This window comes from Plectropomus leopardus, chromosome 3, assembly GCF_026936395.1.
Source record: "Plectropomus leopardus strain MGB_pleo_1.0 chromosome 3, ASM2693639v1, whole genome shotgun sequence".
Taxonomy (NCBI): domain Eukaryota; kingdom Metazoa; phylum Chordata; class Actinopteri; order Perciformes; family Serranidae; genus Plectropomus; species Plectropomus leopardus.
In genome coordinates this window covers 17,241,736-17,265,122 of record NC_142178.1, presented here as the reverse complement: position 1 = coordinate 17,265,122, position 23,387 = coordinate 17,241,736, and the positions used below count along the sequence as shown (strand labels likewise).

The window sequence follows — 23,387 nt, the reverse complement described above, 5'->3', positions numbered from 1 at the left end:
ACCTTTAACCTTCTACTGAAAGAGCCGCAGAGCATCTGCAATAACTATTTTTTCCTTTCAAGCTGATATGGAGGACTATTATAAAAATATTGATTAAAGCTGCTTTAACATTTACAACTGCAAATTTGATGAATTGTTGTTTAAACCTTTTATTGACATTTGTAAGTGCAGACCGTAGATTGTATAAAATAATGGATGTAGCCACTGACTGGTTTTTGGTCATTTTGAAGACTTGAGTTTGGCATTTTGGTCATTGCTATCTGAGTATTTTGGAGCCAGAAGTGAGCATATTTGGACAAGAGGGTAGGGCCCTGGTGCAGCAAGGAGCAGATCTGACTCATCAATTTTAGCAATGCTTCGCAGACCGCCCGTTGCTCAACGAGCACGCCCTTAACGATGAGAGCTTAAGCCTTAATTAAATATAAACAGATGAGTTATATACAAATTCAACCCTGTACAGCTATCATTAATTTGGAAATTAGCAAAAGACACCAAAACCATTTTCTATTGTTGTTGTTGTTGTTGTTGTTGTTGTTGTTGTTGTTGTTTGTGGTACCAAGAAGAAAAACAAAATCATTTCTGCTGTAAAGTTGAGCATTTTATCATGGGGATTCACTCTGCCTCAAGTGGCCATTGAGGGAACTGCAGTTTTTGGCACTTTGACTCCACTTTTCTGCTTCTTAGATTGCCGCTTGCTTAAAGACTTTGTTGCTTATTAGAAAGTGAGAAACCCATGAACATTATTTAATTTTCAAAAGATTGTAAGCACTTGATTGATTCCTTGTTGTACTTCATGTATGATATAAAGCTCCAAGAAGGGTCTTTTTTAGTGCCTTCCAGGCTAGTTTTAGCTCCACTCTTGCCCTTTTTCAATGATGTTGCCATGCAGTGCAGAGCAGCAGGACCCAAAATGCAAGAGACAACAGGAACTCAAAATACCACTCTTTAATCTAAAGATACTGAACACCACACTACCAGAACAACAATCTAACAAAAAGTAAGTGGAAAACCAGCACTTACATACAAACTAGACTGACGAGGTGATGGTGTGCAGGTGGAGAACAAGGACAGAGAAGCTCAGCTGAGAGTAACAGGATGATGAGGCAGAAGAACAGGCAGAGAGCTGATTGGCTGGAAGAAACTGTGGATCAGGGATGGACTTACCAGTTTAATACAGGACAGGTGTGTGGCTGGCTGGGAGAAACTGAGGAGTAGGGAAGGACTAATGAGGCTGATGTAAGACAGGTGAGACAGAAAACAGGCAGGAAAGCACACAAAGGCAGAAAGTAAACCCAGACATTACATGAGGAGCGAATCTACAAAATAAAACAGAAACAGATAAAACATGAATGAATACATGAAACAAAGAAAAACCCAGGATATGACAAATTAGTGGAATAAAACAGGAAACACGATGCAACAAAAAACCCACTAAAAACCCAAGACAGAAGCTGTGTTTGAAACTGTTCACTCATTTTACATAGGCAATAACCAAATGAGATTTTGGACACTGCACTGGAATTTTGTTCCCCTAAATGTAGGGTACATCACATGTACGCACAAATTTGCTGTACATTATGGGTATTATATAGCGCACTACAAAGTGGATGAAATGAACTGCTGAGAATTCGAATATTACTGCAAAATAGTGAATACACCATATAGTGCACTATTTCCATGATAAGGAAGGGTTTCAAACGCAGCTCTAGAGATCAAAACCCTCGTAATAATGAAACATGTAAACGAAGACAGATTACTATACAACTTAAAGACAGTAAGATAGTCTTCAACAAAAAGTCTTCAGCAAAAGTTTGAGGGCTTCTATGTTTTTCTTCTTTTTCTTTTCTCTCTTTTTTTTCCTTTCTTGTTTTTTGCTTCTTTGTTGGTTTACTTCTTGATTCTCTCTTTCACCAATTGACATGTCATGTTTCATTATATTTCAATTTATATCATTTATGGAACATCTTATTTTATTATTATTATTATTATTTTCTATTTGTCTATACTACAAACATATTGGATGAAATTCACGGTTCTGCTATATTAATTGATGTTGATGTGCATCCAAGGAAAATTCAATAAAAAAATGTTGGAAAGAAAAAAAAAAAGTTTGCGGGCTTCTGGACACAGCAGGACCGTGCCAGATGTCTTTGTTGGGAATCATTATCGTTGTGGTTATAAGACCTGCATTTTCCTCCGGCATTCGTTTCATGATATATGTGTATATCTGCTGTAATTGCAATACTTTTAAAATTTTTTTATCATGTTTATGGTCGTTCTTGGCAAGAAACAATAGTGCCAGATAATGTTTTTTCTCTTGATTCTAATTTTTAAATGTATAGGGGCATCTTCCAGTTATTGGCGTCACCAAGGCTAAATTAATGTGAAGAAAACACTGGCCCCAAAAGAAACTGAAGTATTATGGTATAGCACAGGAGAGCTGTTCCACATTTGATGTTACAGTAGGGTAAACAAGCTTGCTGTATGTGAATCTGATTTCTTTCTTGTTTTTTTGGGTTTTTTTTTTGCTCTCATTCTGGCATGTTTGTTGCCATTATGAGGCTCAATCAGCAAAGCAGTTTACAGCTTATTACAGAAGAGTAATAAAGAAGACATATTTAGATGTTTATGTGCAGTTTTTGAACAGTCTCCATTTTATTTCCACCATATTTCATACAAAGAGGTCTTGTAAAACAGGCCAGTTTAAAAAAAAAAAAAAAAAAAAACTTTTACAGCGATTTTGTTATGATATATTGATAAATTATCACGTCTCACAAATATGTGCATGTATTTGGACAAAATGTAAGAAATGATCAGCAGCCACAATATCTAGCTCTCTTACAATAGACACAAAGTTGCAAACAGAACCAAATTCAAACAAGCTCAAGTTTTTGGTCAAGACATTCCCCTTAAGCTGAACACTGTAAACAGCCAGTAACGGTAAATATTAGATTATACACACTATGTCTTGTAACCTTTTAACCACTGAGTGAAACATCAGAGAAATAGCTTTCATGCCTTCCCATAGTTCACTCATGGAAGTGCTGCCTCAGAGGGGTTTTTGCTGTGTCACTAAATAAATACATCCAATCTTTATTGAGACACAAAGAGACGGTATTCAACACTTTCTATGAACAATAAAGTGATCATGGGAGGTGTTGGAACAAAGTGAAGCTAATATGGAGATTATAACTTCTGAGAGCACTGTGAGAAACCAACTCAGCTCCCGTAAAAATGCTTTAAGATGCTGAGAAATGGATTAAAATGTCACTGATGGTTGATTTGAAACGCATGACCGTGTGACTTCTGTTTCACACAACGTACAGGAGCTACAATAATGTGTGTACGCATTGGCAGTAGTTGCCACATGATTCAGCAGACCTCATCAGGTCTCAGTTTCACCTTTTATCTCTGCTACAGTTACTCCAGTCATTATGAACCAGGAAGGCACGCAGAGAGAACAGGCCATTATTTACATGTAGGTCCACCTCTTCACTCCTGTCTTATTTTTCGCTAAGTGTTCCATATCCGTTCATCAGAGCCATTTTGAGGTGACCATTGGGCATTAGCTCGTCTTCTCGGATTTTGTTCTTGGCAGCGAACATTTGGCTGATCTCCATAAAGGTTTTGCTCTTGGTTTCAGGAATAATGAAGATGGTGTAGACTGCCACTCCCAAGCAGATTGTGCAGAAGATCAGGTAACAGTAAGGACCCATAGACATCTGTGGGGAGAGGATGCACAGTGTAGCTCTGCATAAAAGACTACAAATTATCAAATAAAACTATTCTGACTTTCATTAATAAAAAACAAAGTCCTAAGAAAGCAAGATGAGGCATATTTGGAGCCATATGGTCATAGTTGTCATAGTATCCAACAGTAATAATCCTCAAAAAAACTACTGTTTAATGCAAAGAGACATAAAATTTGATCAAAAGTAGGATATATAGACAGAAAAAGTTCACATGAGAAAAGCTGGCGACCTATGACCAAGAACACAAAAAGTAGGCTACTGTAGGCTTTATACAAACTACTTAATATCTTATATTAACGTTATCTTGAAAATGAGAGATTTGCAATTGTCCACCACATAGTGTCACAAGGCAGGTTTCCATTACAGATTTGCGCAAAACTTTGCGATATTTTTCAAAATGTCGATACAACACAATTGCGAGATGACTGTGTTTCCATTGAACGATGTTATGCAACTTCTGTCGTAATGTTGTGCGACCTCTCCTCTGCAATAACATTCCAAGAAGCATGGTGATGGATGTTCAAAACATTATTGGGTTGACTTCTATTGCAGCCGCTACACTACTACTATGTACTATTACTATTTCCGATCAAAGGCGATGTAGGGGTGTTATGCGAGCGATAATGGAAAGGCAAGCCTCCTGTCTGTGGAAGCGGCCACGCATGAGGGATTTCTGGGGGGTGATAGTCCACGATTTCACAGAGAAATTGTGGATTCAAAACTTCCAAATGATCCGCTCAACTTTAGAGGAGTTACACATTGCAATAGCGCATGCTGCATCATGCGCTAGGGAGCCAGCTTCTACAAACAAGAGCATAGCCATAACATCATGTCACCTATAAAAGCGAAAAAAGTGTTTCCATTGCAGTTTTGTGATGGCTTTTTTGAATCGCCTGAAATACCATCTCATGCAAGTGTAAAAACGTATTTTTCCATTCAGCATATTTTAAATTCGCAATTTCAATTTGCACTATTTAAGAGTTAATGGAAACCTGCCTACAGATAGCCCAAGTATTGTTTGTGGCCAGTATTCATGTAGATAACTCCCCTTTATATGTGTCAGATCATTGTCCTCTTTACTCGGTGCCTTTTCAACCAGACCAACACTGAGGACGACGAGAGGTCGCTTTTAATTGCTACTTTTATTGTACTTGGGGAGTTGCCTCTATTCACACAAAACCAGGCAGCCCACATCATTATATTTCATGTCTCTGACACTACGAGCGGAGCCACATCAGATCCTGGACGTAATGTCAGGATGAACTTAAGATTCTCAGTGCCAACAAAACATAAAATAAACATAAGGTGTTTTTTTTTTTTAAATCAACCTGATTGCATTTTTCGGCAGCAAACCCATGAGACCTGCTGCACATTTTGGTGGTTTTAGGATTTAGGAACAGTTAAATTCCAAGTTCTGCTTACCTCTAGGAAGGGAAAGATGAACCCGATGGTGAAGTTGGACATCCAGTTGAGGCACCCAGCCACGGTGTAGGCAGCCGGTCGGTGCGACTGCTTAAACAGCTCTGCAGTGATCAGGAAAGGCACACCGGCTACACAGAAGAAATATAAATATTTCAAAGGGCACATTTTGAAAACATGGTTTCTTCCACATCTATTCAATTTAACGAGACATCCTATCAAGCCGTCATAATACAAATCACATTTAACCACTCAGTGAAGCTGTATGAATCTATTGGGTGCTGTGAAATTAACACCAGCATCTTCATTCATCAATTAGTTTATCAATATTCACACTCAGGACTATACTTTGGCAGTCATTCAATGAAACAGAACAAGATATAACAAATAAACATTGCTCGCCCCCACTTGCTATTATATTACAATCTTTTTCTGCATGCACTTCATTATATATTCATTAATACTTGGTGATCATAGATTGACAAGAGAGGATGTTTGTCAACGTGGCAAAAGTCCAACGCAGAACCACAAGAAACAGAAAAGCTTAGCCAGGACTTGTGCGAGTCATTAGTTTGATATGCAGGATCTATGAGTTGTTGTCTCAGCTTTAAACACATAATTCCTCATTGTTAGAGGTGAAAGCTATGAAGGAGAAATATGCATTAGTAAAAGCTCCAATGATGAGCTTTTCGAATGATGTCCTCATTATCTGTGCATGATAATTGCATAGAGGAAGGTTTAATATCGTCAAACCAATAACGAGGCCATAATTTGTCAACATCTGCGGTATGTATGGGGGGCGTCATTGTGCATGCAAGGTTTTTGTCTGAAGGAAACCAAATTCATCACGGCTAGCTTATGAACAATGAGCCATTAAAAGTCTAATTGCAGCAACAGAAATCCTCGTCCGTGTGCAGAGGTATGGATTTTGCCGGTTTGACGAATGACACCATGTAAACCAGATTTGTTCTAATTCATCATCCTCGCAGGTCCACTCAACGTGGCTCCCAAAGTTGTAAACTATTGCCTCTTAATTCACTTCACTCAACTCATCCGGTGTACAAATGGCTGTGGGAATGGATGTAGTGTGGCAGTTATGATTTCCTAATTTACAAGACTAATGAAATACAATATCTCTTCACAGTCAGAGGAGGAGCAGGGAGGGAGCGATGCTTGCTTTTGAAGATTTGGTGCCTGCTATTGTGCAAGCTTCCAGCAGAGAGCAGTGTTATCTTACACACAGGGCAGCCCCAAATCTAGCGCAGTATGTTTAGACTAGAGATGTTCATTAAAAGAGGGTTTCATGAGAGATGCACAGTGTTTACCTGGACCTATGCAGAAGCCAGCAATGATCCCAACAACACAGCCCACACTGATGTAGCGCATGAGGGACAGCTCCGCCTGTGATTGGACAAACACAAGTCATGAGTCTGAAGTCACGAGTTGTAAACATAAATTTGCACAGTTTTTCATGTTTTTTTATAACTATACTTTGACCATATGTAAGTAACACTATACGTGAAAGGGGGTTTCCTGTTTACTATTGCTTACTGAAGAGAACAGTTTCTTTTTACAATAATCTTGTAAATATTCATATTTTTAATCTTAAAATGATATTACAACACTAGTATGAACATTGCTGTGATCATTCCTGCTGCTCATACAGTCTTTTAAAAGATCCCTCTTATCAAATTCCAGTGCAAGTAATGAGGGACAGAAGTGTATTCAAAGTGTATTTAAAGCTAATGTGTGGCCTCATCTATTTGAGTTATGTTTCTCATAGCTGGACCTGTCTCCACAGCACTCTACATGTGAGTGCTACTGAAAGGTCTGAAAGCCCACATATCATTTTGCTATGGGGGAAAAAAAACTTCTGGCTTGTTTGTAATTCTTTAAACCAATCAAAATCGTCTTGAGAAGCACTGAGCCAAGGAGACAGCCTTTCAGAATAGTGTTGCAGGAGAGAGTTTTGATGGAACATTTGCTCATGGGGAGGCGAGCACTGTCATTAAAATTACTCAGCAAAAGAAAATGCCACAAAAAGCAGTAACAGACATATGTCAAAGTGTGTGATTCCATTTTTACTAATAAATACGACAAATATGATTTGATAATCTCAGAACATCACTACAATAATGTCACAGAAGCCTGAATGAAGTGGGCCGGTGCCGATGCCAGGGTGAAGAGATGTGACAAATCAACACCAACTACCCGTATAAGAAAATTGATTGATATCGGGCATAAGAGTCTTTTAAGAAGGAGTCTGGGCTTTTCTAAGGTATGTTCAACACAACGAAGCAGGCATGCCATATGGTACAATCCAAGTGTTCATCAAAACTTGCCATTTTCGATGTGCAAGTAGTTAGTTTGGAGGTTGTTGTTGTTGTGTCCCATAGCAAAGGGGATTTAAAATGGTAACACAGTAACAGAGAAAGGAAGTGGTAATGCCAGCCTAAATCAGTCGACCGATGGCAGGCGTATAGCCACAGTCTGTAAGTCAGAGTTGTCTGAGATAGACAAATCAAGTGGATATCTTCCAGATGCTACAAACCTTTCAGTACAAAATTCCCTCTTTTTTATTAAGATCCTTCAATTGCAGCTCAACAGGGAAATATACAGAAGGAATTTAACACTAAAAAGACAACTGAACACTTGTGTAATCTTCAGCTAAACTTTTCAATGTTAATATGGGCACCTATTCTTCTATGATGTAATTATGTAAAAACAGCAACACCACCCATAAATAACAAACATATTGTAGGTTATGCAAATAATTATGTAAATGTGGTAATGTCCTTAGCTCCATTTAAAATAATGAACTGTATGCCCTATGCCACAATCTGCAAGTTAATGTTAATATATTCTGAGCGGGGCATCAGATGACACCGTCTGTACCTGAAAGAGGACAGACACTGTGATCCCAGCACAGCAGAGTCCCATGAAGAGGAAGCCGCCGATCATCAGAGGTCTTCTGCCCAGACGCTCGATAGTAAAACACTGCAAAACAGACACGGATGAATGTTGTGACCGGCCTCGCAACATGAGACGTCATCGCGGAGCACGATGTTCATTTTACAATACAAAAACGAAGAAAAGCACCCTTTTTTACATTGTACTGTTTTGTATTTTTTTTAATTAAATAATGACCAAAACAATCAGTCAAATATCGAAACTGTCATTTAAATTCTGTGGTCTCAGCAGTACATAACAATTAGAATTAGGGCTGCAACTAATGGCTTTTTTCATTAAGAATTAATCAGCCAATGTGTTTTCTGATTAACTACAAGTCTACAAAAATGCTCATCACAAGTTCACAGCAACAAATCCTGGATCCACTAATCCGTTGGTTGCCCTATAATAATGTCACCTTCGTTTGTTTCAAGTGTGTTAATGTTGTCTCACCCCCAGCATCCCAGAGATGACCTCAATGGCTCCAGTCCCCACAGTTGTGTACTGAATATAAGGTTCTGGGATTCCTGCGTTCTTAAATATTTCATTTGTGTAAAACCAGATCTGAAATTGAAGAGTGACATTAAGTTTATTAACATGATGAATATGTTGGACCACACACAGACAGATGCTTTGAAACTTAAAGTTTTTCTTTTTTTTTCATGAGGAGCCAAAAAGTCGCTCTGCTTATTTGCCTTTTCCACGTGATTCATCATACTGATCATTATCATCACGCCGACCATCACTCATGCATTTGAGACACAGCGTTTCATCAGTATGGACTTCTGACAAGTGCTCCCCTTGAAATTAATTTGTGTATTCTCATTAATCACACTTGCTGATGCAACATCCATCATTGATGAGGTGTGGACAAGATCGTGATTGGTGCGGTTAAATGCTGTCTTGTTGATTTAGTAACCATACGTATACTATTTCATCACCATTGCGGCACTAAAATATGTATGGACATGTTTCTATGAAAGCAGAAAACTTACACAAAAACAAAGTATTGGGGGAATAAATTAAAGAAACGGAAGCAGTTATATTGTTTTGCATGCATAGATTGTCCCGACAAATTATAAACGAATGGGCTTAAATTCTTCCTTATAGAAAAGAAATCTACCTAATAACAGAAATTCTGCTTTACTGGATGAGACATAGGTATGTTCATATACACATCAACATTCAACATTAACAAAAGCGCTACACATTGCTCAACTGATAAAACATCAGTGACTCTAAGGGCTGGATTGTGGTTTGACTATTTCTATTTATATATGCTAGGAATAATTATCTTGTTTCTCCCTGTGGTCTTCTTCATCTTTCAATCTAGAGACATATTCAAAATAAGCAGAGTAAGCAGAGCAACCCTGACACATTTCCCTCTGAGACCCCCTCCAGCTCTTCCAGGTCAAACCCAAGCTGTTCCTAAATCAGCTGACTGACGTGGTCCCTCTGGTGCATGTGAGTGTACAACGGGGTCCTCTCCCAATTACACAACCAGAAGGAAGCATCTTAAGGGCCCTCTGCACCTGTCTGAACCATCTAATCTGAATCCTCCAAACTCAGGGGTCTCCCTGGATCATTAAGCTTCCCACCTTGTTGGAGACTGAGCTGTGTGATGCTGTGCTGAAGTAACGTCTTTAGGTCACTGCCTTGGTGATGGCGAGAAAGACGACTGGCTTATAAATCAAGAGTCTTTCTTTGTGGTTGCACTTTTTATTGCAGAGTCTACCTGCAACGACCCGGCAGTTATCGCCATGACTAATTTAATCTTGTGATACTTGAACTCCTCCACTTCACACTAGCTTTCCATTTTCCGCATGAAATTAACCAGGCACCTTAAGCCAGAGAGAGGACCATGACCTGTGAGCATGTCATATTCCAGCATGGATTTCTCTGGTTTGTATTACAGTCCATTAAAAGGCAAAAGGACAACATCATCTGCAAAAGTGCAGAGACGCCACTCCAGCGTCACTAAACTTGACTTTTGTCTTGTCAAACCGTCATTAAAACGGAGAGAGGGGACCAAGAGTTAAGAGTTTTACTTTATGCCAAGAGTACAACAAACTTTCCTTAGTGACTGAGCGAAAGAGACAGATCCTCGAAATAACTTCACAAAATCAGTGTTACATGTACTGTGTAAGAACAAGATCTTTTTTTTCTTGTTGACATAATTTTGTTATATCCAATATGCCAAAGATGCGGTTTGTATAAAGACAAGTATAAACACCCAAGATACTTGAAACAACAGGCCCATTTCTCTTGAAATGTCTGATTTAGCGTTTCATGTCACAGATTTATAGCATACAGTGTTTGGAAATATGGATTAATCTGAATGTTTGCAGCCTTCCAGTATTCCTGGAACAGTGGGACTCAGTGGGGTGTCCTCCTGCAGAGAAATGGTACTACCATGTGAGCCAGCATGCAAAGAGCTTCCATTCAGGGTGTGTAAAGATGTATTTGACTTGTGGATGGGTGGACCTTGTCATGTGGGGTAGCACTTACACAGGGGACCAGGAGATAATGAGGCGTGGTCCTGTTGCCCCCTGCTTAGTCACTCAGTGGCTGCATGTGAGACTGTGATGTATGGACGGGAGGAGGTGCAGCACAGCTGGGAACTACAGCAATATGAGCTTTCGCTCTCATATAATAACTGCAGAGTCTTTGCACATCCAAAATGTGAGCACACACACACACAAAGATAGACAGGACACACAATGCTTTTCACACTCACTGCATCAATGCCAGACAGCTGCATGCCGATGTTGACCACCACTATGGTGATGACCTGCCAGCGCACACAGTGGTCCATGAGCAGGCTGCCTACAGAAACGGTCTCGATAGAGGACAGAGAACGCTGTTCCTCCTGCATCTCATCAACCTCTGCCTGGATGTTTCCTTTAGGACGGTACCATTTCAGGGCTATATGACAGGAAGAAAAGCTTTTACCAGCCTGCAGAGACACCAGTACTGATGTCAACTTAAACTTCACCAGAGATTACCTCATTAAAATTCTGAAAAAAAGACTGGCATGAAAAGGTCCACCCACCACAGTACAGTGGATTACATTTGGTAAATTTGATAATAAAAGAACCTGCAATGTAGAATGTCTGGCAATCTGTAGTATAGTATTAGCAATTAATAATCATATCATTTGACTTTTCAAATTGCTAACATGGTGCAGTTTTGATGCACTGTTACTGATTTCAAGTTACAAATGAATAACTACAGTTTATTTAACAGTCAAGCAGAAGTAAAACACTGCAACATTGAGCGTCTAAAGACTGAGGTTTGTTTTTAGGTCTAAAAGCAGGTAAAATACATTGCTACATTAATTATAGGTAGACTGTAAATGTGTAAAAGGAACAATAAAGTTGGGACTTTATGTGATGATCTTTAAATGATGATCACGTTGAAGAGGAGAAATTACGACAGTCGTTATTCCTCATAATCAAACATAAAAAGCATATTTAGTGCAGAAGAAAGTGTCTACTTTCTGACCTGCGATGGTAGCGTGAATATTTCCCTTCTCTATCAACAGGTACCGTGGACTCTCTGGAAACCATGGCAACAGCATTAGCTGGATGATGGTTGGAAACACCACCAAGGACAGGAGCATAGGCCAGTTCTCTTCCTATGTAGAAAAAAACCCACCTTTATGAGACATTACTATACATAGGAATCAATATAGTAGCTTTTTTTGTATTATCTCTGATAAATATATCACATTAACATATATTAGCCACCTTCCAATTAAAAAGCATTTGGGGTGTAATTATAAATCAATAACAGGACTATATAGACAGAGGGTGTAGATAGGACTGTCTATGCCAAAAATTCACCACCAGAATGGAATCCATATTATGTCGGCAACTGTAGTTCTTCACAAATTAAAGATTAATCTGTTCACACATGCATTAGTATAGCCACTGACATGACAGAGTAGACCTGTGTGGTGTTTGAACGCCATGACAGTAGTACCTTTCCCAGCAGTTCATGGAGTCCCAGCACCTGAGCGATGAAGACTCCAAGACAAATGTGAATGCTGGGAACAAGGCCCAGGAAACCCCGCAGGTTCTTGGGGGCGATCTCACCGAGGTACATCGGCACCACACTGAGAGAGATACCTGTGGGAAAAATGAGAGCGATTACGATGGCCATTTTATGAAAATCCAATTTTGTTTTGAGTGAATGTTAAACACAAAATTACCATAGGATTTCTTTTTTGGGGGTCCACAATATTTCCAGAAAATATTTTTTTTGTTCAAATTATGTAATATTTGTAATAACAACAGGACTTTGCTGAATACTAAATTCTGATGGGTCAATTACAGCATGTAGTATTTGTCAGTAGCAGACTGCTGCTATGAGTAACAGCTATGTAACTATGGATGCAGCTTTGATCATAGACCTTAAGCGGATGCAATGAAAAAAACTTTTAAATCAATAAAATCCATTTTAAAAATCAATAAGTTATTGACTTCTTTAGTAAGTAGCCATGTAACAGGCAGGATAATGTACAATGAACAGGTCCTTATTGCCATTAAAAAACCCAGAAAGGTTATTCAAGACCCAGCTTCACATCTTGCTCCTGCATCACCATGTCTTAGTTTTTGTTTTGCAATAATGACCCACTGAATGTACATTATTTGTTTGTAGTTTAGTTTCTAAATACGGGCAGCTCAATACATAGTTGTTATGCAGTGAATAGATTCCAAAATGCCTGATGAACAAAGTCAAAACATTAAAATCACTTTAAAAAAAAGATGACTAATCCAATACTGAACTGCCAATCACCAAAAGTACATGAAACAGTTCTACATAGGCTATGATACACAAAACATGCAGCTAATCAGGCTTCATCCGTTTTTGCGTTTAAATTTTTTCTGTTTTTCTGATGGGGATCAATGCGAAACAATGTACTTCATATTGGTTATCAGGAAAAAAGGCAGGCCTGCAGTACCTGAGTGTACTCCTGTGACGAAGCGTCCAAGAATGACCATACCCGGCATCCTGCATCCTCTGCTGAAACCCATTAGCGCTCCTCCTATAAACACCAGCACAGTGGATCTCACCAGCGTCCCTTTCCTGTTGAGGAATGTTAAACAAGGGCAAACACAAAAAACACAAATAAGCATTGGGCATGTATTATATACCCAAAAATCATTTTCCAACACACACTAACCTTCCATATTTGGTTACGAGTCTGCCCACCAGCAGGGCTCCGGTCATCCCACCGATCGCAAAGATCGACACAGTGAGGGAGTACAAGACGGTGAGGAGCTCCTCATCTGGATTCCAGCCATAACTTTCTACCAGCGTCTCATTGTAGAAGTCTTTGATGTACTGGTGGAAGACAGAAATAATGAAGTTCATTTTAAAATGTCCAGCAGGGAAAAAGAGAAATTAATTCATTAAAAGTTACATTAACCAGGTAGAGTAATAAGATGCTGCCTAATTTTCCCATAGATCCTATTTTGTTTGCCAATAAATCCAGTTCTGCCCTGACAAAAGACCAAAATAAACTTGCAAGACTTAATTTGTATACCCCACTTCTCCAACAGACCTGGACCATAAAAATGGAGGCCATGAAATTGGACATCATCACATGAGTGACTATTTCCCACAGTGTCATGCATCCAAATGTCAACATTAGTCTTGCCATTTTCACAGTGTTGGGTGTACGCTGCATTGGGGGATGGGATGAGGAGATGTTTGAATCAGCGGGAGAGGCAGCCATAAGAAGCTAATCGAGCCCCCACAGTCAAAGTCAAATCAAATTTGATGATTAGGGATCATAAACTGCATGCTTGATAAAATGACAGTGGTTATTCTTGTGGTGTGACAAAAAATTGACTGCAAGGGCCAACAACATCCTTCAGATTTCATTCAGGTTTATCTGACAGTGAAGAGTCCGCTGAGATCAGGCTGTCCTGGAGAACCCATTACATTAAACCCAATTCATCTCGAGAGACACGATTCAGTCACTGTCTGCGAAATGAGACATCAGAAACACGGAAAATAAGAGTTCATTTTCATTTGTGTGAGTAGTTTTAGTGTTAACACAGATAAGCAGATTAAAAGATGACTTATTTTGTTTGTTAAAATAGTGAGGAGGAAGCAGAGTGATAATTTTAAGGAATGGGTGTTCCTGGGGGAGATAAGTGATGAAATGAAGGGAGAGACGCTTTAATCTGTCAATTTGTCATGCATCTCTGGACTGTGTGCGTCCAATTTGTCCAAGAATGTCTCATACACATGCAGAGAACTGTATAAACTGTCAGCCTGTATTTAGTACTGAGATATAACTGACCAGTTTAAAGTGAAATCAGACCCCCCCCCGTCCCCTTGTGCTTCTTAGTGGTTGATGCCACTGTCACAAAGACAACCAGAACAATTTTTGTTCCTCTCAGAGTCTAGCAACTACCACAGTTTCCACGGTTACCTCGGTTACTCTGCTCTTACTCTGCTGTGGACATTAACTCAAGAACTTGCATTGATAGTCTTTGGTAACTGGGGAAAACTACTGATTGCTACTGGGGAAAACAGAAGCACTATCCTTTTCCTGTTTTGGTTGCACAGTGGATCGATATCCTTTCTTTGTGCTGTAAATCGAGCCTTTATTTTCCCAGGAGATCGAAACCGGTGGCACACAGAAATGCGTACTGAAAGCGAGGCTTCATTGGGAGCCAGCCTAAACACAATCAGCATTTAATTTTAATGAGTTAAAGCAAAAACATTGTCTACTGTCAATTAAAGCCACAGCTTAGGGATGCACAGTATTGAATTTTTTGCCAATATCTAATATATAGATATAAAGACAACCCATTTGGCTGATAACTGATACTGATTTAGATATGTCCACTTTTATCCCCAACTAATTTTCATGATCATCAAGTCTTTTCTGCGGTGAAAGTAACATCATATGCCAAAGAAAAAAAATACTTCAACTTATGCTAGATGTTTTGTCTATGTTCACTTTGTCAGTAATATATATATATATATATATATATATATATATATATATATATATATATATATATATATATATACTGTGTATATATTGTGTATATATTGTGCATCTCTACTACAGTTTGTAGCTTTTATGAAAGTAACTTTGTGTCATATTTGCTGAAACTGTAATTATATCATGACAAAGTTATTGAGACAGATAATCCGTCAATCATGCTCCTCCTCTTCCTACTGTTGCTTCTATTTACATTTGCTCGAATCAGATTTTGGAGCACTAAAAACAACAAGTTAGAGAAGAGGGGTCTCTAATGCAGCTGTCAATCATTGTTCGTGAGCTGTAGTCAAACTGTCAGGCTAGGCAGCGTTGATCAGATGTGAATTTTATTCTGTCGTTCCATTAACGTTTCTCAACTCAGCTGTTTTCAGAAACATATTTTAGCGTACTGTTAAGCTGTAAAATGAAGCACTGCTCACTGCTGGACCAACTTTCTGATTTTACAGCTAAACAGTACACTAATATATGTTTCTGAAAACATTTGAGGTGAGAAATTAGCAATGCAGTGACACAACTGATTGATTCATAGTTGACTGATACATATTTGATGCCTGCTGCCTAGACTGACAGTTTGACGAGCCGTGATTGATATGACAGCTGTGTTAGAGACTCCTCAGCTTTGATTGGTTGTTTTCATTCACATGCACTAAAGTCATTAAATGTGCAACAAGGCAATAGAGGGGGCAGAGAAATATGATTTTTTTTTTCCCCAACAGATTACCAGTCTAATTTAGTACTGTGTGAATATGGTGACAGCTTCAGCAAAAAGTTACCAACTACAGTTTTAATGTTCATAGTTATTACCCTGCAACAGCCTGGTGCTGATTGAGCAAGAATTGATAGAGGTAACCAGCAGATCTCGTGTGTGTAATCAACATACCTGCTGCTTAAAAGAAGAGTCTTTCATGCAACATGCAGGCAGTTGTGGATGACAGAGGCTGGTAATAATCAGACAGGGATTGTTACTCAGCCTTTGTTCTGTCTAAGAGAAAAGTATTAATCTAAAAAAGATCTACCAGTAATCTAATATGCTGGACATCTGTACCAGTGTCCAAATCTACCTTATAAAGTGGATCAGGCATCAGACAGTTATGACTAATCCTCATTTAAAAATGTCTTGGTCACTGCTGTTATAAAATACAGTTATTCCACCCTAATTCAGTCACACTGGGCCACCATCCACAGCAGCCCTTGGTGCATGATATTACCTTATTATTGCCAGCAGGTTTTATACTGTCACTTGAACTGTATTCTCACAACAGGAGCCCCATTGTTTCCTGTTTTGCTATGTTCATTTATTGCGCTGACTTAATGCCGCTGCATAAATGGTTGCTTGTAATTTCTACTTGTAGTTAAGAAGTAATGAGCATAGTTTTAATCTCATGTTACCTTACACAAGAAAAAAATCAGGTCCATGGCGAGAGGTACAGATTATGAACTGCAGGGGGAAATGGAGCACAGGTCAGAGCACCACTCTGTATCAGCCTGTACCTCCTGTATGTTTAGTTCCAAGAATTGGTATCGGTGCATACGGCAGGTCAGCAAAATACCTAAAAGGCACAACAGAGTGAGAAAAACTCACTGGAAGCCTCAGGAAAGTGGCACTTCACAAGCGCAACCCTGCACCCAATGTTCCTGCACCGAAATAAAGCCCTACTGACAGTCTAGAGAGCTCATTAAACATAGCAAACACAGAAGGCTACGAACACAACATTCAACAAGGAGGACAAATTTGATCATGTGACCTTTACTTAAGCAGTATCACACAAGAGTGCCGTTGTACTGTATATCATCACGGCTGTGTTTCGGCTGTAGGCACAAGGCAGAGTGCTTAAGATAATTAAAGAATCAGTAAAATAATAATTCAACAAAGTCTTAAAGTACAAAAGTCACAAGTGGACTTGAACCCCACATTCAAGCATGAAAAACATATACACACACTCATTCAGTGTATCTGACACAGGGAATCTGATTTTGTTTTATTTTATAACATGTCACCTAACTTTCCATAAATATAGGCAAATATACAAATTTAGACTCAGCATCAATTAGTCGAATAGTAGAAGAATGCATCAAAACAAGGAAAAAGTTGAACACTAGTAAAAAAAAACCACAAAATAGGAAAGGACACATTTTGTGATCCGTCATGTGGTGTGTGGGTTTAAAACAGCAGATGCTGCTTTTCCCATGCAACTACGTAGCACTGAAGCTTACATGCTTTAATGTGTGTGTGTGTGTGTGTGTGTGTTGGGGTGGGGGGTCCGTGGCCAAACAGGAATGGTTCACAGCTTAAGGAACTGCACCACAGCAAATTGAACATCACAGAAACAGAGCAAAGCACATGAGAGATAAAAACGACAGGACATCGATGACATGGTGAGGCAGCCTCTAGATTTGATACACAAACTCACATGACTTCTTCTGACAATGAAATATGATCTGATCTTTACGATGTCCATTAACAAGTAAAAGTCAACCATAGCGTGGATAAAGAGCGAGTCTCCTTTACTCAGTCTGAAAATATTTGGAGTCTCGGGTTAAGTGTGAAAACTATTTTAATACTTGGATGATGGCAGACAGTGATGAGAGTGATGATTATCATGATGTTGATGATGTGGTGACACAAACCTCTGCAGGAGAGTTGACGACTGCCAAATTGTAGCCATAGAGCATGGAGCTGCCGAACGAAGCCAGGAAAGCCACCGCCAGCAGAGGCTTTGTGAGATGCTGAAGAGAAGACAACAAAATAAAACAAGTCAGACATCAACACAATTAAATGCCCAGAGGCCTGTGAGCAACAGTTAGTGAGACATCACAGAAATGAGTCATTAACTCGTCTTCAGTATTATCTTAAAGTGGCTTGTCTTTCAAAGGATTTTGTATAAAGCTGTAACCTGGCCAGTTGATTATTTCTAAATGACCATAGTAAAAATAGCTGTTTTTTTAGGTTTTTTTTAAACACCAATATCCTGGGTCAGGTCTGCAACTCCTAAGGGGTCCTCAGAGTTACTTCTAGGCTCCCAAATCATTGTTTGATAATTTAAGTTTAAATCTAAGTTTTTCTTCGTTTATTTTTTTTCTCAAAATCTTAAAAATACACATTAAAACAAATTCAATATATTCACAAAGATAACTGCTGCTGACTTAGAAAATGAAAGATATGTCAAAAAATATGAGAGAATTATGTTTAAGTGAATTTCAGTCTTATAAAATATACATTCAGGGGTCCCTGCTCCATCTCTTTTTCAGCTAAGGGGTCCTTGATCTGAAAAAACATTGAAGACCCCTGACTATAAAAAGATGGGAGCTAGACATTCATAATATCTATGGGTTATCTTGGTTAAAAATGATTTGGAAACGGTAAAATTTAAATTAAAAACAATAAAATTTAAAACAATAAAAACTTATATAGGGGCTAAAAGCTGCAAAACGACATGTTGTGTGCATGTACAGTTGTGTGCAGCCTGTAAAGAGATTAGCTCATTGTGAATGAGTAATTAACAGCATTATTATAGGGGTATATGTTGCATACGAGTCTGTGATCTTTGGACTTTGCAGCAGAGCTTAACAGGCACCGAGCGAGCCTGCACGTGATTGATTCAGACGAGGTGAAACAAACTGGCACCTGGATGCAGGCCAGCTCTAACGAGCCTGCTCACTTTAACACGTAGCTCTGGAGGAGGCACTTTGAATAAACTGGACAAACAGTTTTCAGGAAACAGATATAGTCACATGACAACAGCTCAACTTGAACTCAACAACTGAAGTTTTTAGAGGGCAAAGAGGGCATCTGGTGCTACATTTGAATATAAAACCAAAAGCTGGTTCCCTCCATTGACCACATCAAAGTCACATGAGCCCCTAGTCTGTCTTTTAAAAGGTACAGGGGTAGTCTACTGTATTTTTATTAGGACTGGCCTGCAGCTACCCTCTTGGCTGCCATCCTAAATTCCAGCACACAGAGCTTAGCTGACCTGCAAGGAAAGGTCAGCTGGATTATGAAGTGTTTTTGAGTGTCCACTCCTTTAGATGGAGAATGGAGAAAATAGGTAGCTGCACCAAACAATAACTCCACCCATCAACAACTCTGTGACATTTTCATCAGTTTAAATAAAGCAAGGCTTTATAAACCCCAAAATTCAAAGAAATCAAGGGATTTAAGAATGTGAAAATGCAGGATGTCGGTGTGTTGTAAGCAGAAAGATGAGGCTCCAACTCTGAGTGAACAATAACAGCATAGATGCATAGATGAAACCCAATTTAGCCAGTTAATAGCCTGATGGAAAGAGTCAGACGACTACACGTGAAAATAGCTTACAACAGACAATGCTGTCCACTATGCATTCAATTTAGGTTGATTATCTGTCGGATGTGCAGCTCCTCACATGTTGCATTAGTTCACTCACAGCTCTGGGAAACTGCTAAGACTTTTATAGTCTTTAAAGTCTTTATAGTCCTTTTTTTTTGTTGGTTTGATTTTAATTGATTTTGGTACAATTAAAGGCTATCTATCTATTTATCCATCTATCTATCTATCGGCATACAGTCAGCTATAGGATGTATATGTGTGTGTGTGTGTGTGTGTGTGTGTGTATCTGTCCGTACTATATTATTTATTGTTTATTTGTCAGGATTTCCATTAGCTGTACCCTAAAGCAGAGCGAATTTTATTTGGGTCCACATTTAAAAACATAGATTAAACATGACTATCAACACAAATGGCAAACAAATTAGAGAATAACATTAATATGATATGTATGCATGTCTCTCAACATACACAACATGACTCTCAAAGTCTCTAAATACAGTTTGCAGGAAAACTGTATGGGGGTGGGGTGTGGGGGGCACATATGAAACAGGTATGAGGGCCCTTAGCCAGAAAATTGCAAAAAATTGCAAAAAGCATTTTGCTAAATTTCTATGCACCATTTCATGCATTATTTTATGGTGCAAATGTCTTTGAAAATCCTCTACTATCATGTGTGTATTTGGAGTGGGGTTGCACAGGTTCTTAGTATTGAGGGGTACTGTCCCCTCACCCACCCAAATTATACGCCCATGAACATTCACCTAGAAAAGACAACAAAGTGACTGAATGGTTTGAATTCAAGGTCACATCGAGATGCTCTCACAAGATAATCTAACATCACTGACTGAATAATATGATGGTGAACATTAATCTACTCTTCATGTCAATCATCTCTATAATTAAAGAGTTGCATGAACACTCACCGCACTGGGTTTTCCATCATTTTCCAGAAGTATTTCCTCCGCCATTTAAGTCATGAATAATTACTCCCCCTGTGTGCTCCTGCTCGTTTGAGATGAGAAACAGCTCATCCGCACAACTTTTCAAACTCTTCACTCCCCATTTGTAGTTTGCGGACATGCTCGCGAGGCAGACAGGAGGCGTGTCGTGTTGATGGGCGGAATTAACAAGCTTGTCAAACTCCCGATCTCCAATCATCGGAGCGCATCGCGGAGCAGGCCCATCCCAGCCCTGGGTCGTTTTTCCCGGTCCATCAGCGATCACATGAGCCGAGCGGTTTCATCCTGCGTCCCAGAGTGCCCGCAGTTGTTATTAAACAGCCTCTGACTAACTGTGTCCAGGGGCGTTTTCAGGATTAGTAAAGATCAGGGGGCTGGCTCAGACCCAGGGGCACCTTCACACAGGAGAGAAGGGCAGGGGGAGACTCAACAATGAAAACATTGTTTTTTGGTTGTTGCAGATTTTAACATGAAATTTGAGGTAAAAACTAAATAAGGCTACTTTACTGTATAAGAAAAGCAATAAAGGCTTAGCCTTGATGCTTGAAGAATCAGTAACATCTTTCAGATACTTAATTACTGAAAAGGCATTTGTATATTTCTTAAAAAGTGTTTTGGCGATACAAGCACAACATTTTATATCCAATCTTTTGCCCAGGGATCCCCCAGGAGGAGACAGAAAATGTTGCTGGAGAGAAAGATGTCTGGAATACCTTACTCAGCCAAATGGATGGATGGATGGACTGGGGTGTTTTGTTTGCATTTTTGTAATTGTCTGTCTGTTTTGTTTACTTGTTGTTGTTTAACCATTGCAGTCCTAAAAGTTTTTTTACTCCTGTTTAATCATGTAAAGCATTTTGTAACTTTGTTTTGAAAAGTGATGGTTAAAAAAAGATATTATTATAAGTAGTAGTAGTTTTTGTGGTAATAGTCGTAGCATTATTGTTTTTGTTGTTGTGATTGATAATAATAACGAGTTCCAGTTTTTCAAGATTTTTCTTGAACGTTGTTTACAGTCAATTAAGACTGCAACTAATGATTCATTTCATTGTCTATAAATCTGCTGATTGTTTTATTGATTAATTGATCAGGTTTTTGTTCTATAAAATGTCAGAAAATGTTTAAAAATATTGATCAGTGTTTCCCAAAGCCCAAGGTCACGTCCTTAAATGTCCTGTTTTGTCCAAAACCCAAAGGTATTCAGTTTACTCTCAAAGCGTAAAAAAAAACAAAAAAAACCAGAAACTATTCCCATTTAAGAAGCTTGAAGTTTAGACTTTTTATTTCTTAAAAAATGACTGAAACTGAATAATTGGTTATCAAATTAGTTGGTGATTAAATGAATACATACTTGGCCCTTTGACCAGAAACAGATTTTACTGAGAGTAAGATCCAGTTTAAGTTAAGACCTTTTGTACCGTGTCTCTTTTTCTTCCCTAAAGATGTTCCCGTTCCTCAATAGTGAGAGATTTTGTCTTATGTAAATTCATAAAACCATTCTGCTTTGCAGCACATATACACATGACTGTCTTGCATGCGCTCTTGTATCTTGTCACCTCGTAATGTGTTTCCGTCACAGTGTCTCCTGCTTCATATTTGATTTCATAGTAAATACTCAGGTGTTTATTTTCTCTTAATCGACCGTATGACCTCTTGTGGGAAAAAAAAAACTCACCACATGACACGGAAAAGACAATTTTTCACTTGCTTTACAATATCCATACACTAGCACCCTGCAAAATGAGATGCATCACACAGTTTATGGAGAGAGGTTTGAATTCAATAAAAATAGTGTAAAAATGTAAAAAGTGTAAAAGTGTATATCAGTGGCAGTTCTTTCCATATGTCACCACAGAACTCCTCAAACAATAAATGAAGAATATCTGCATCTTTTGCATTTCACCTGCTTTACGCTGTCTTCTATAAAACTTCTCCTCCCTGCTGTTATTTCCTGCTTCACTATATATTCCTACACAGTATCCTCCAATACACAACCAATGAACCTTCACACTGGTGCCCCTAACTTTAACCCAACGAGCCAAGTTTGGACCATCAAGTCCAATGGCTTGTGTCATACGACTCCTTTTCCTGTGAAATGTCTGTGACATCCTGCTGTGTTTGTGTAAAAAAATCAATTATGCTGCGAAGAAGGAAGCAACTCACGGGGCTGACACCATAAAAGAAGAGAAGACGAAGGACTTCTGTGCTATGACATACAGTACTCTGAGGACAAAAAACTGATGCGGTAGTAAGATTTACTTAATCCACAAACGATAATGAAGGCATTAGTTCATTGGGTAAAGTAACACAATTACATGCACATGTTTTGTAATATACAAGGACCTATTCATTTCATGAACTATGACCTCAATAATTAATTTAGTCACTCTCTCGATGACAATGTGAGCTTCACAGTGGAGAGATTGATTGCAGGATTAGTAAACTGGATTACATTGCATTGAAAAGGTGTAATCAAGAACCTCACAAAGATAGTCCTAAAATACACTTATATCCAGTATCCATATAATCTTCAATCTTTCTTATGCTTTGTTTCATTTCACAGTTTGTGTTTCATTTTGATATTTTTTATTAGGCTTATACTTACCTTGAAAATAAATTTAAATGAATGTGTTTGTTTTTTGTGTTGTCCTACTCTTCCCCTTAGAGTTAAGAATTATATTGATAATATGTCATTATTGTCATATAAGCCTTCGATGAGTCTTAGATTTTAGATATCATAATGTTATTGAGTCTTGTATTTTCCTGATTTTAAAGGCTGCATTACGGTAAAGTGAGGTAAATTTCTGAAGTGACCAAACTGTTCCAACTGTTTTATTATTGCTTTGACCCACTTAGTCATTATATCCTCATTACTCCTGATTATTTATCAAAATTTCTCATTTTGTAAATATTTTGTGAAAGCAACAATAGTCAACCTGCAGCTGCAGGAGACTGCAGGCAACAGGAAC

The 23,387-nt window shown here is 38.6% G+C and overlaps 1 protein-coding gene across 1 annotated transcript; it reads right to left on the bottom strand.

Moving 5' to 3' along the window:
* Window positions 1–892: 892 nt before the first annotated feature.
* slc2a15b (solute carrier family 2 member 15b) lies at window positions 893–20,706 on the bottom strand. The gene is made up of 12 exons (XM_042485634.2): window positions 20,383–20,706; window positions 17,779–17,877; window positions 13,309–13,469; window positions 13,087–13,211; window positions 12,105–12,250; window positions 11,625–11,757; window positions 10,858–11,045; window positions 8,574–8,684; window positions 8,067–8,168; window positions 6,497–6,572; window positions 5,175–5,302; window positions 893–3,722 (listed from the first exon to the last, which is right to left on the bottom strand). Exons 1-12 carry the CDS (start codon window positions 20,425–20,427, stop codon window positions 3,504–3,506), a joined length of 1,533 nt encoding a protein of 510 aa, XP_042341568.2. The 5' UTR covers window positions 20,428–20,706; the 3' UTR covers window positions 893–3,503.
* Between the last annotated feature and the right edge of the window lie 2,681 nt (window positions 20,707–23,387).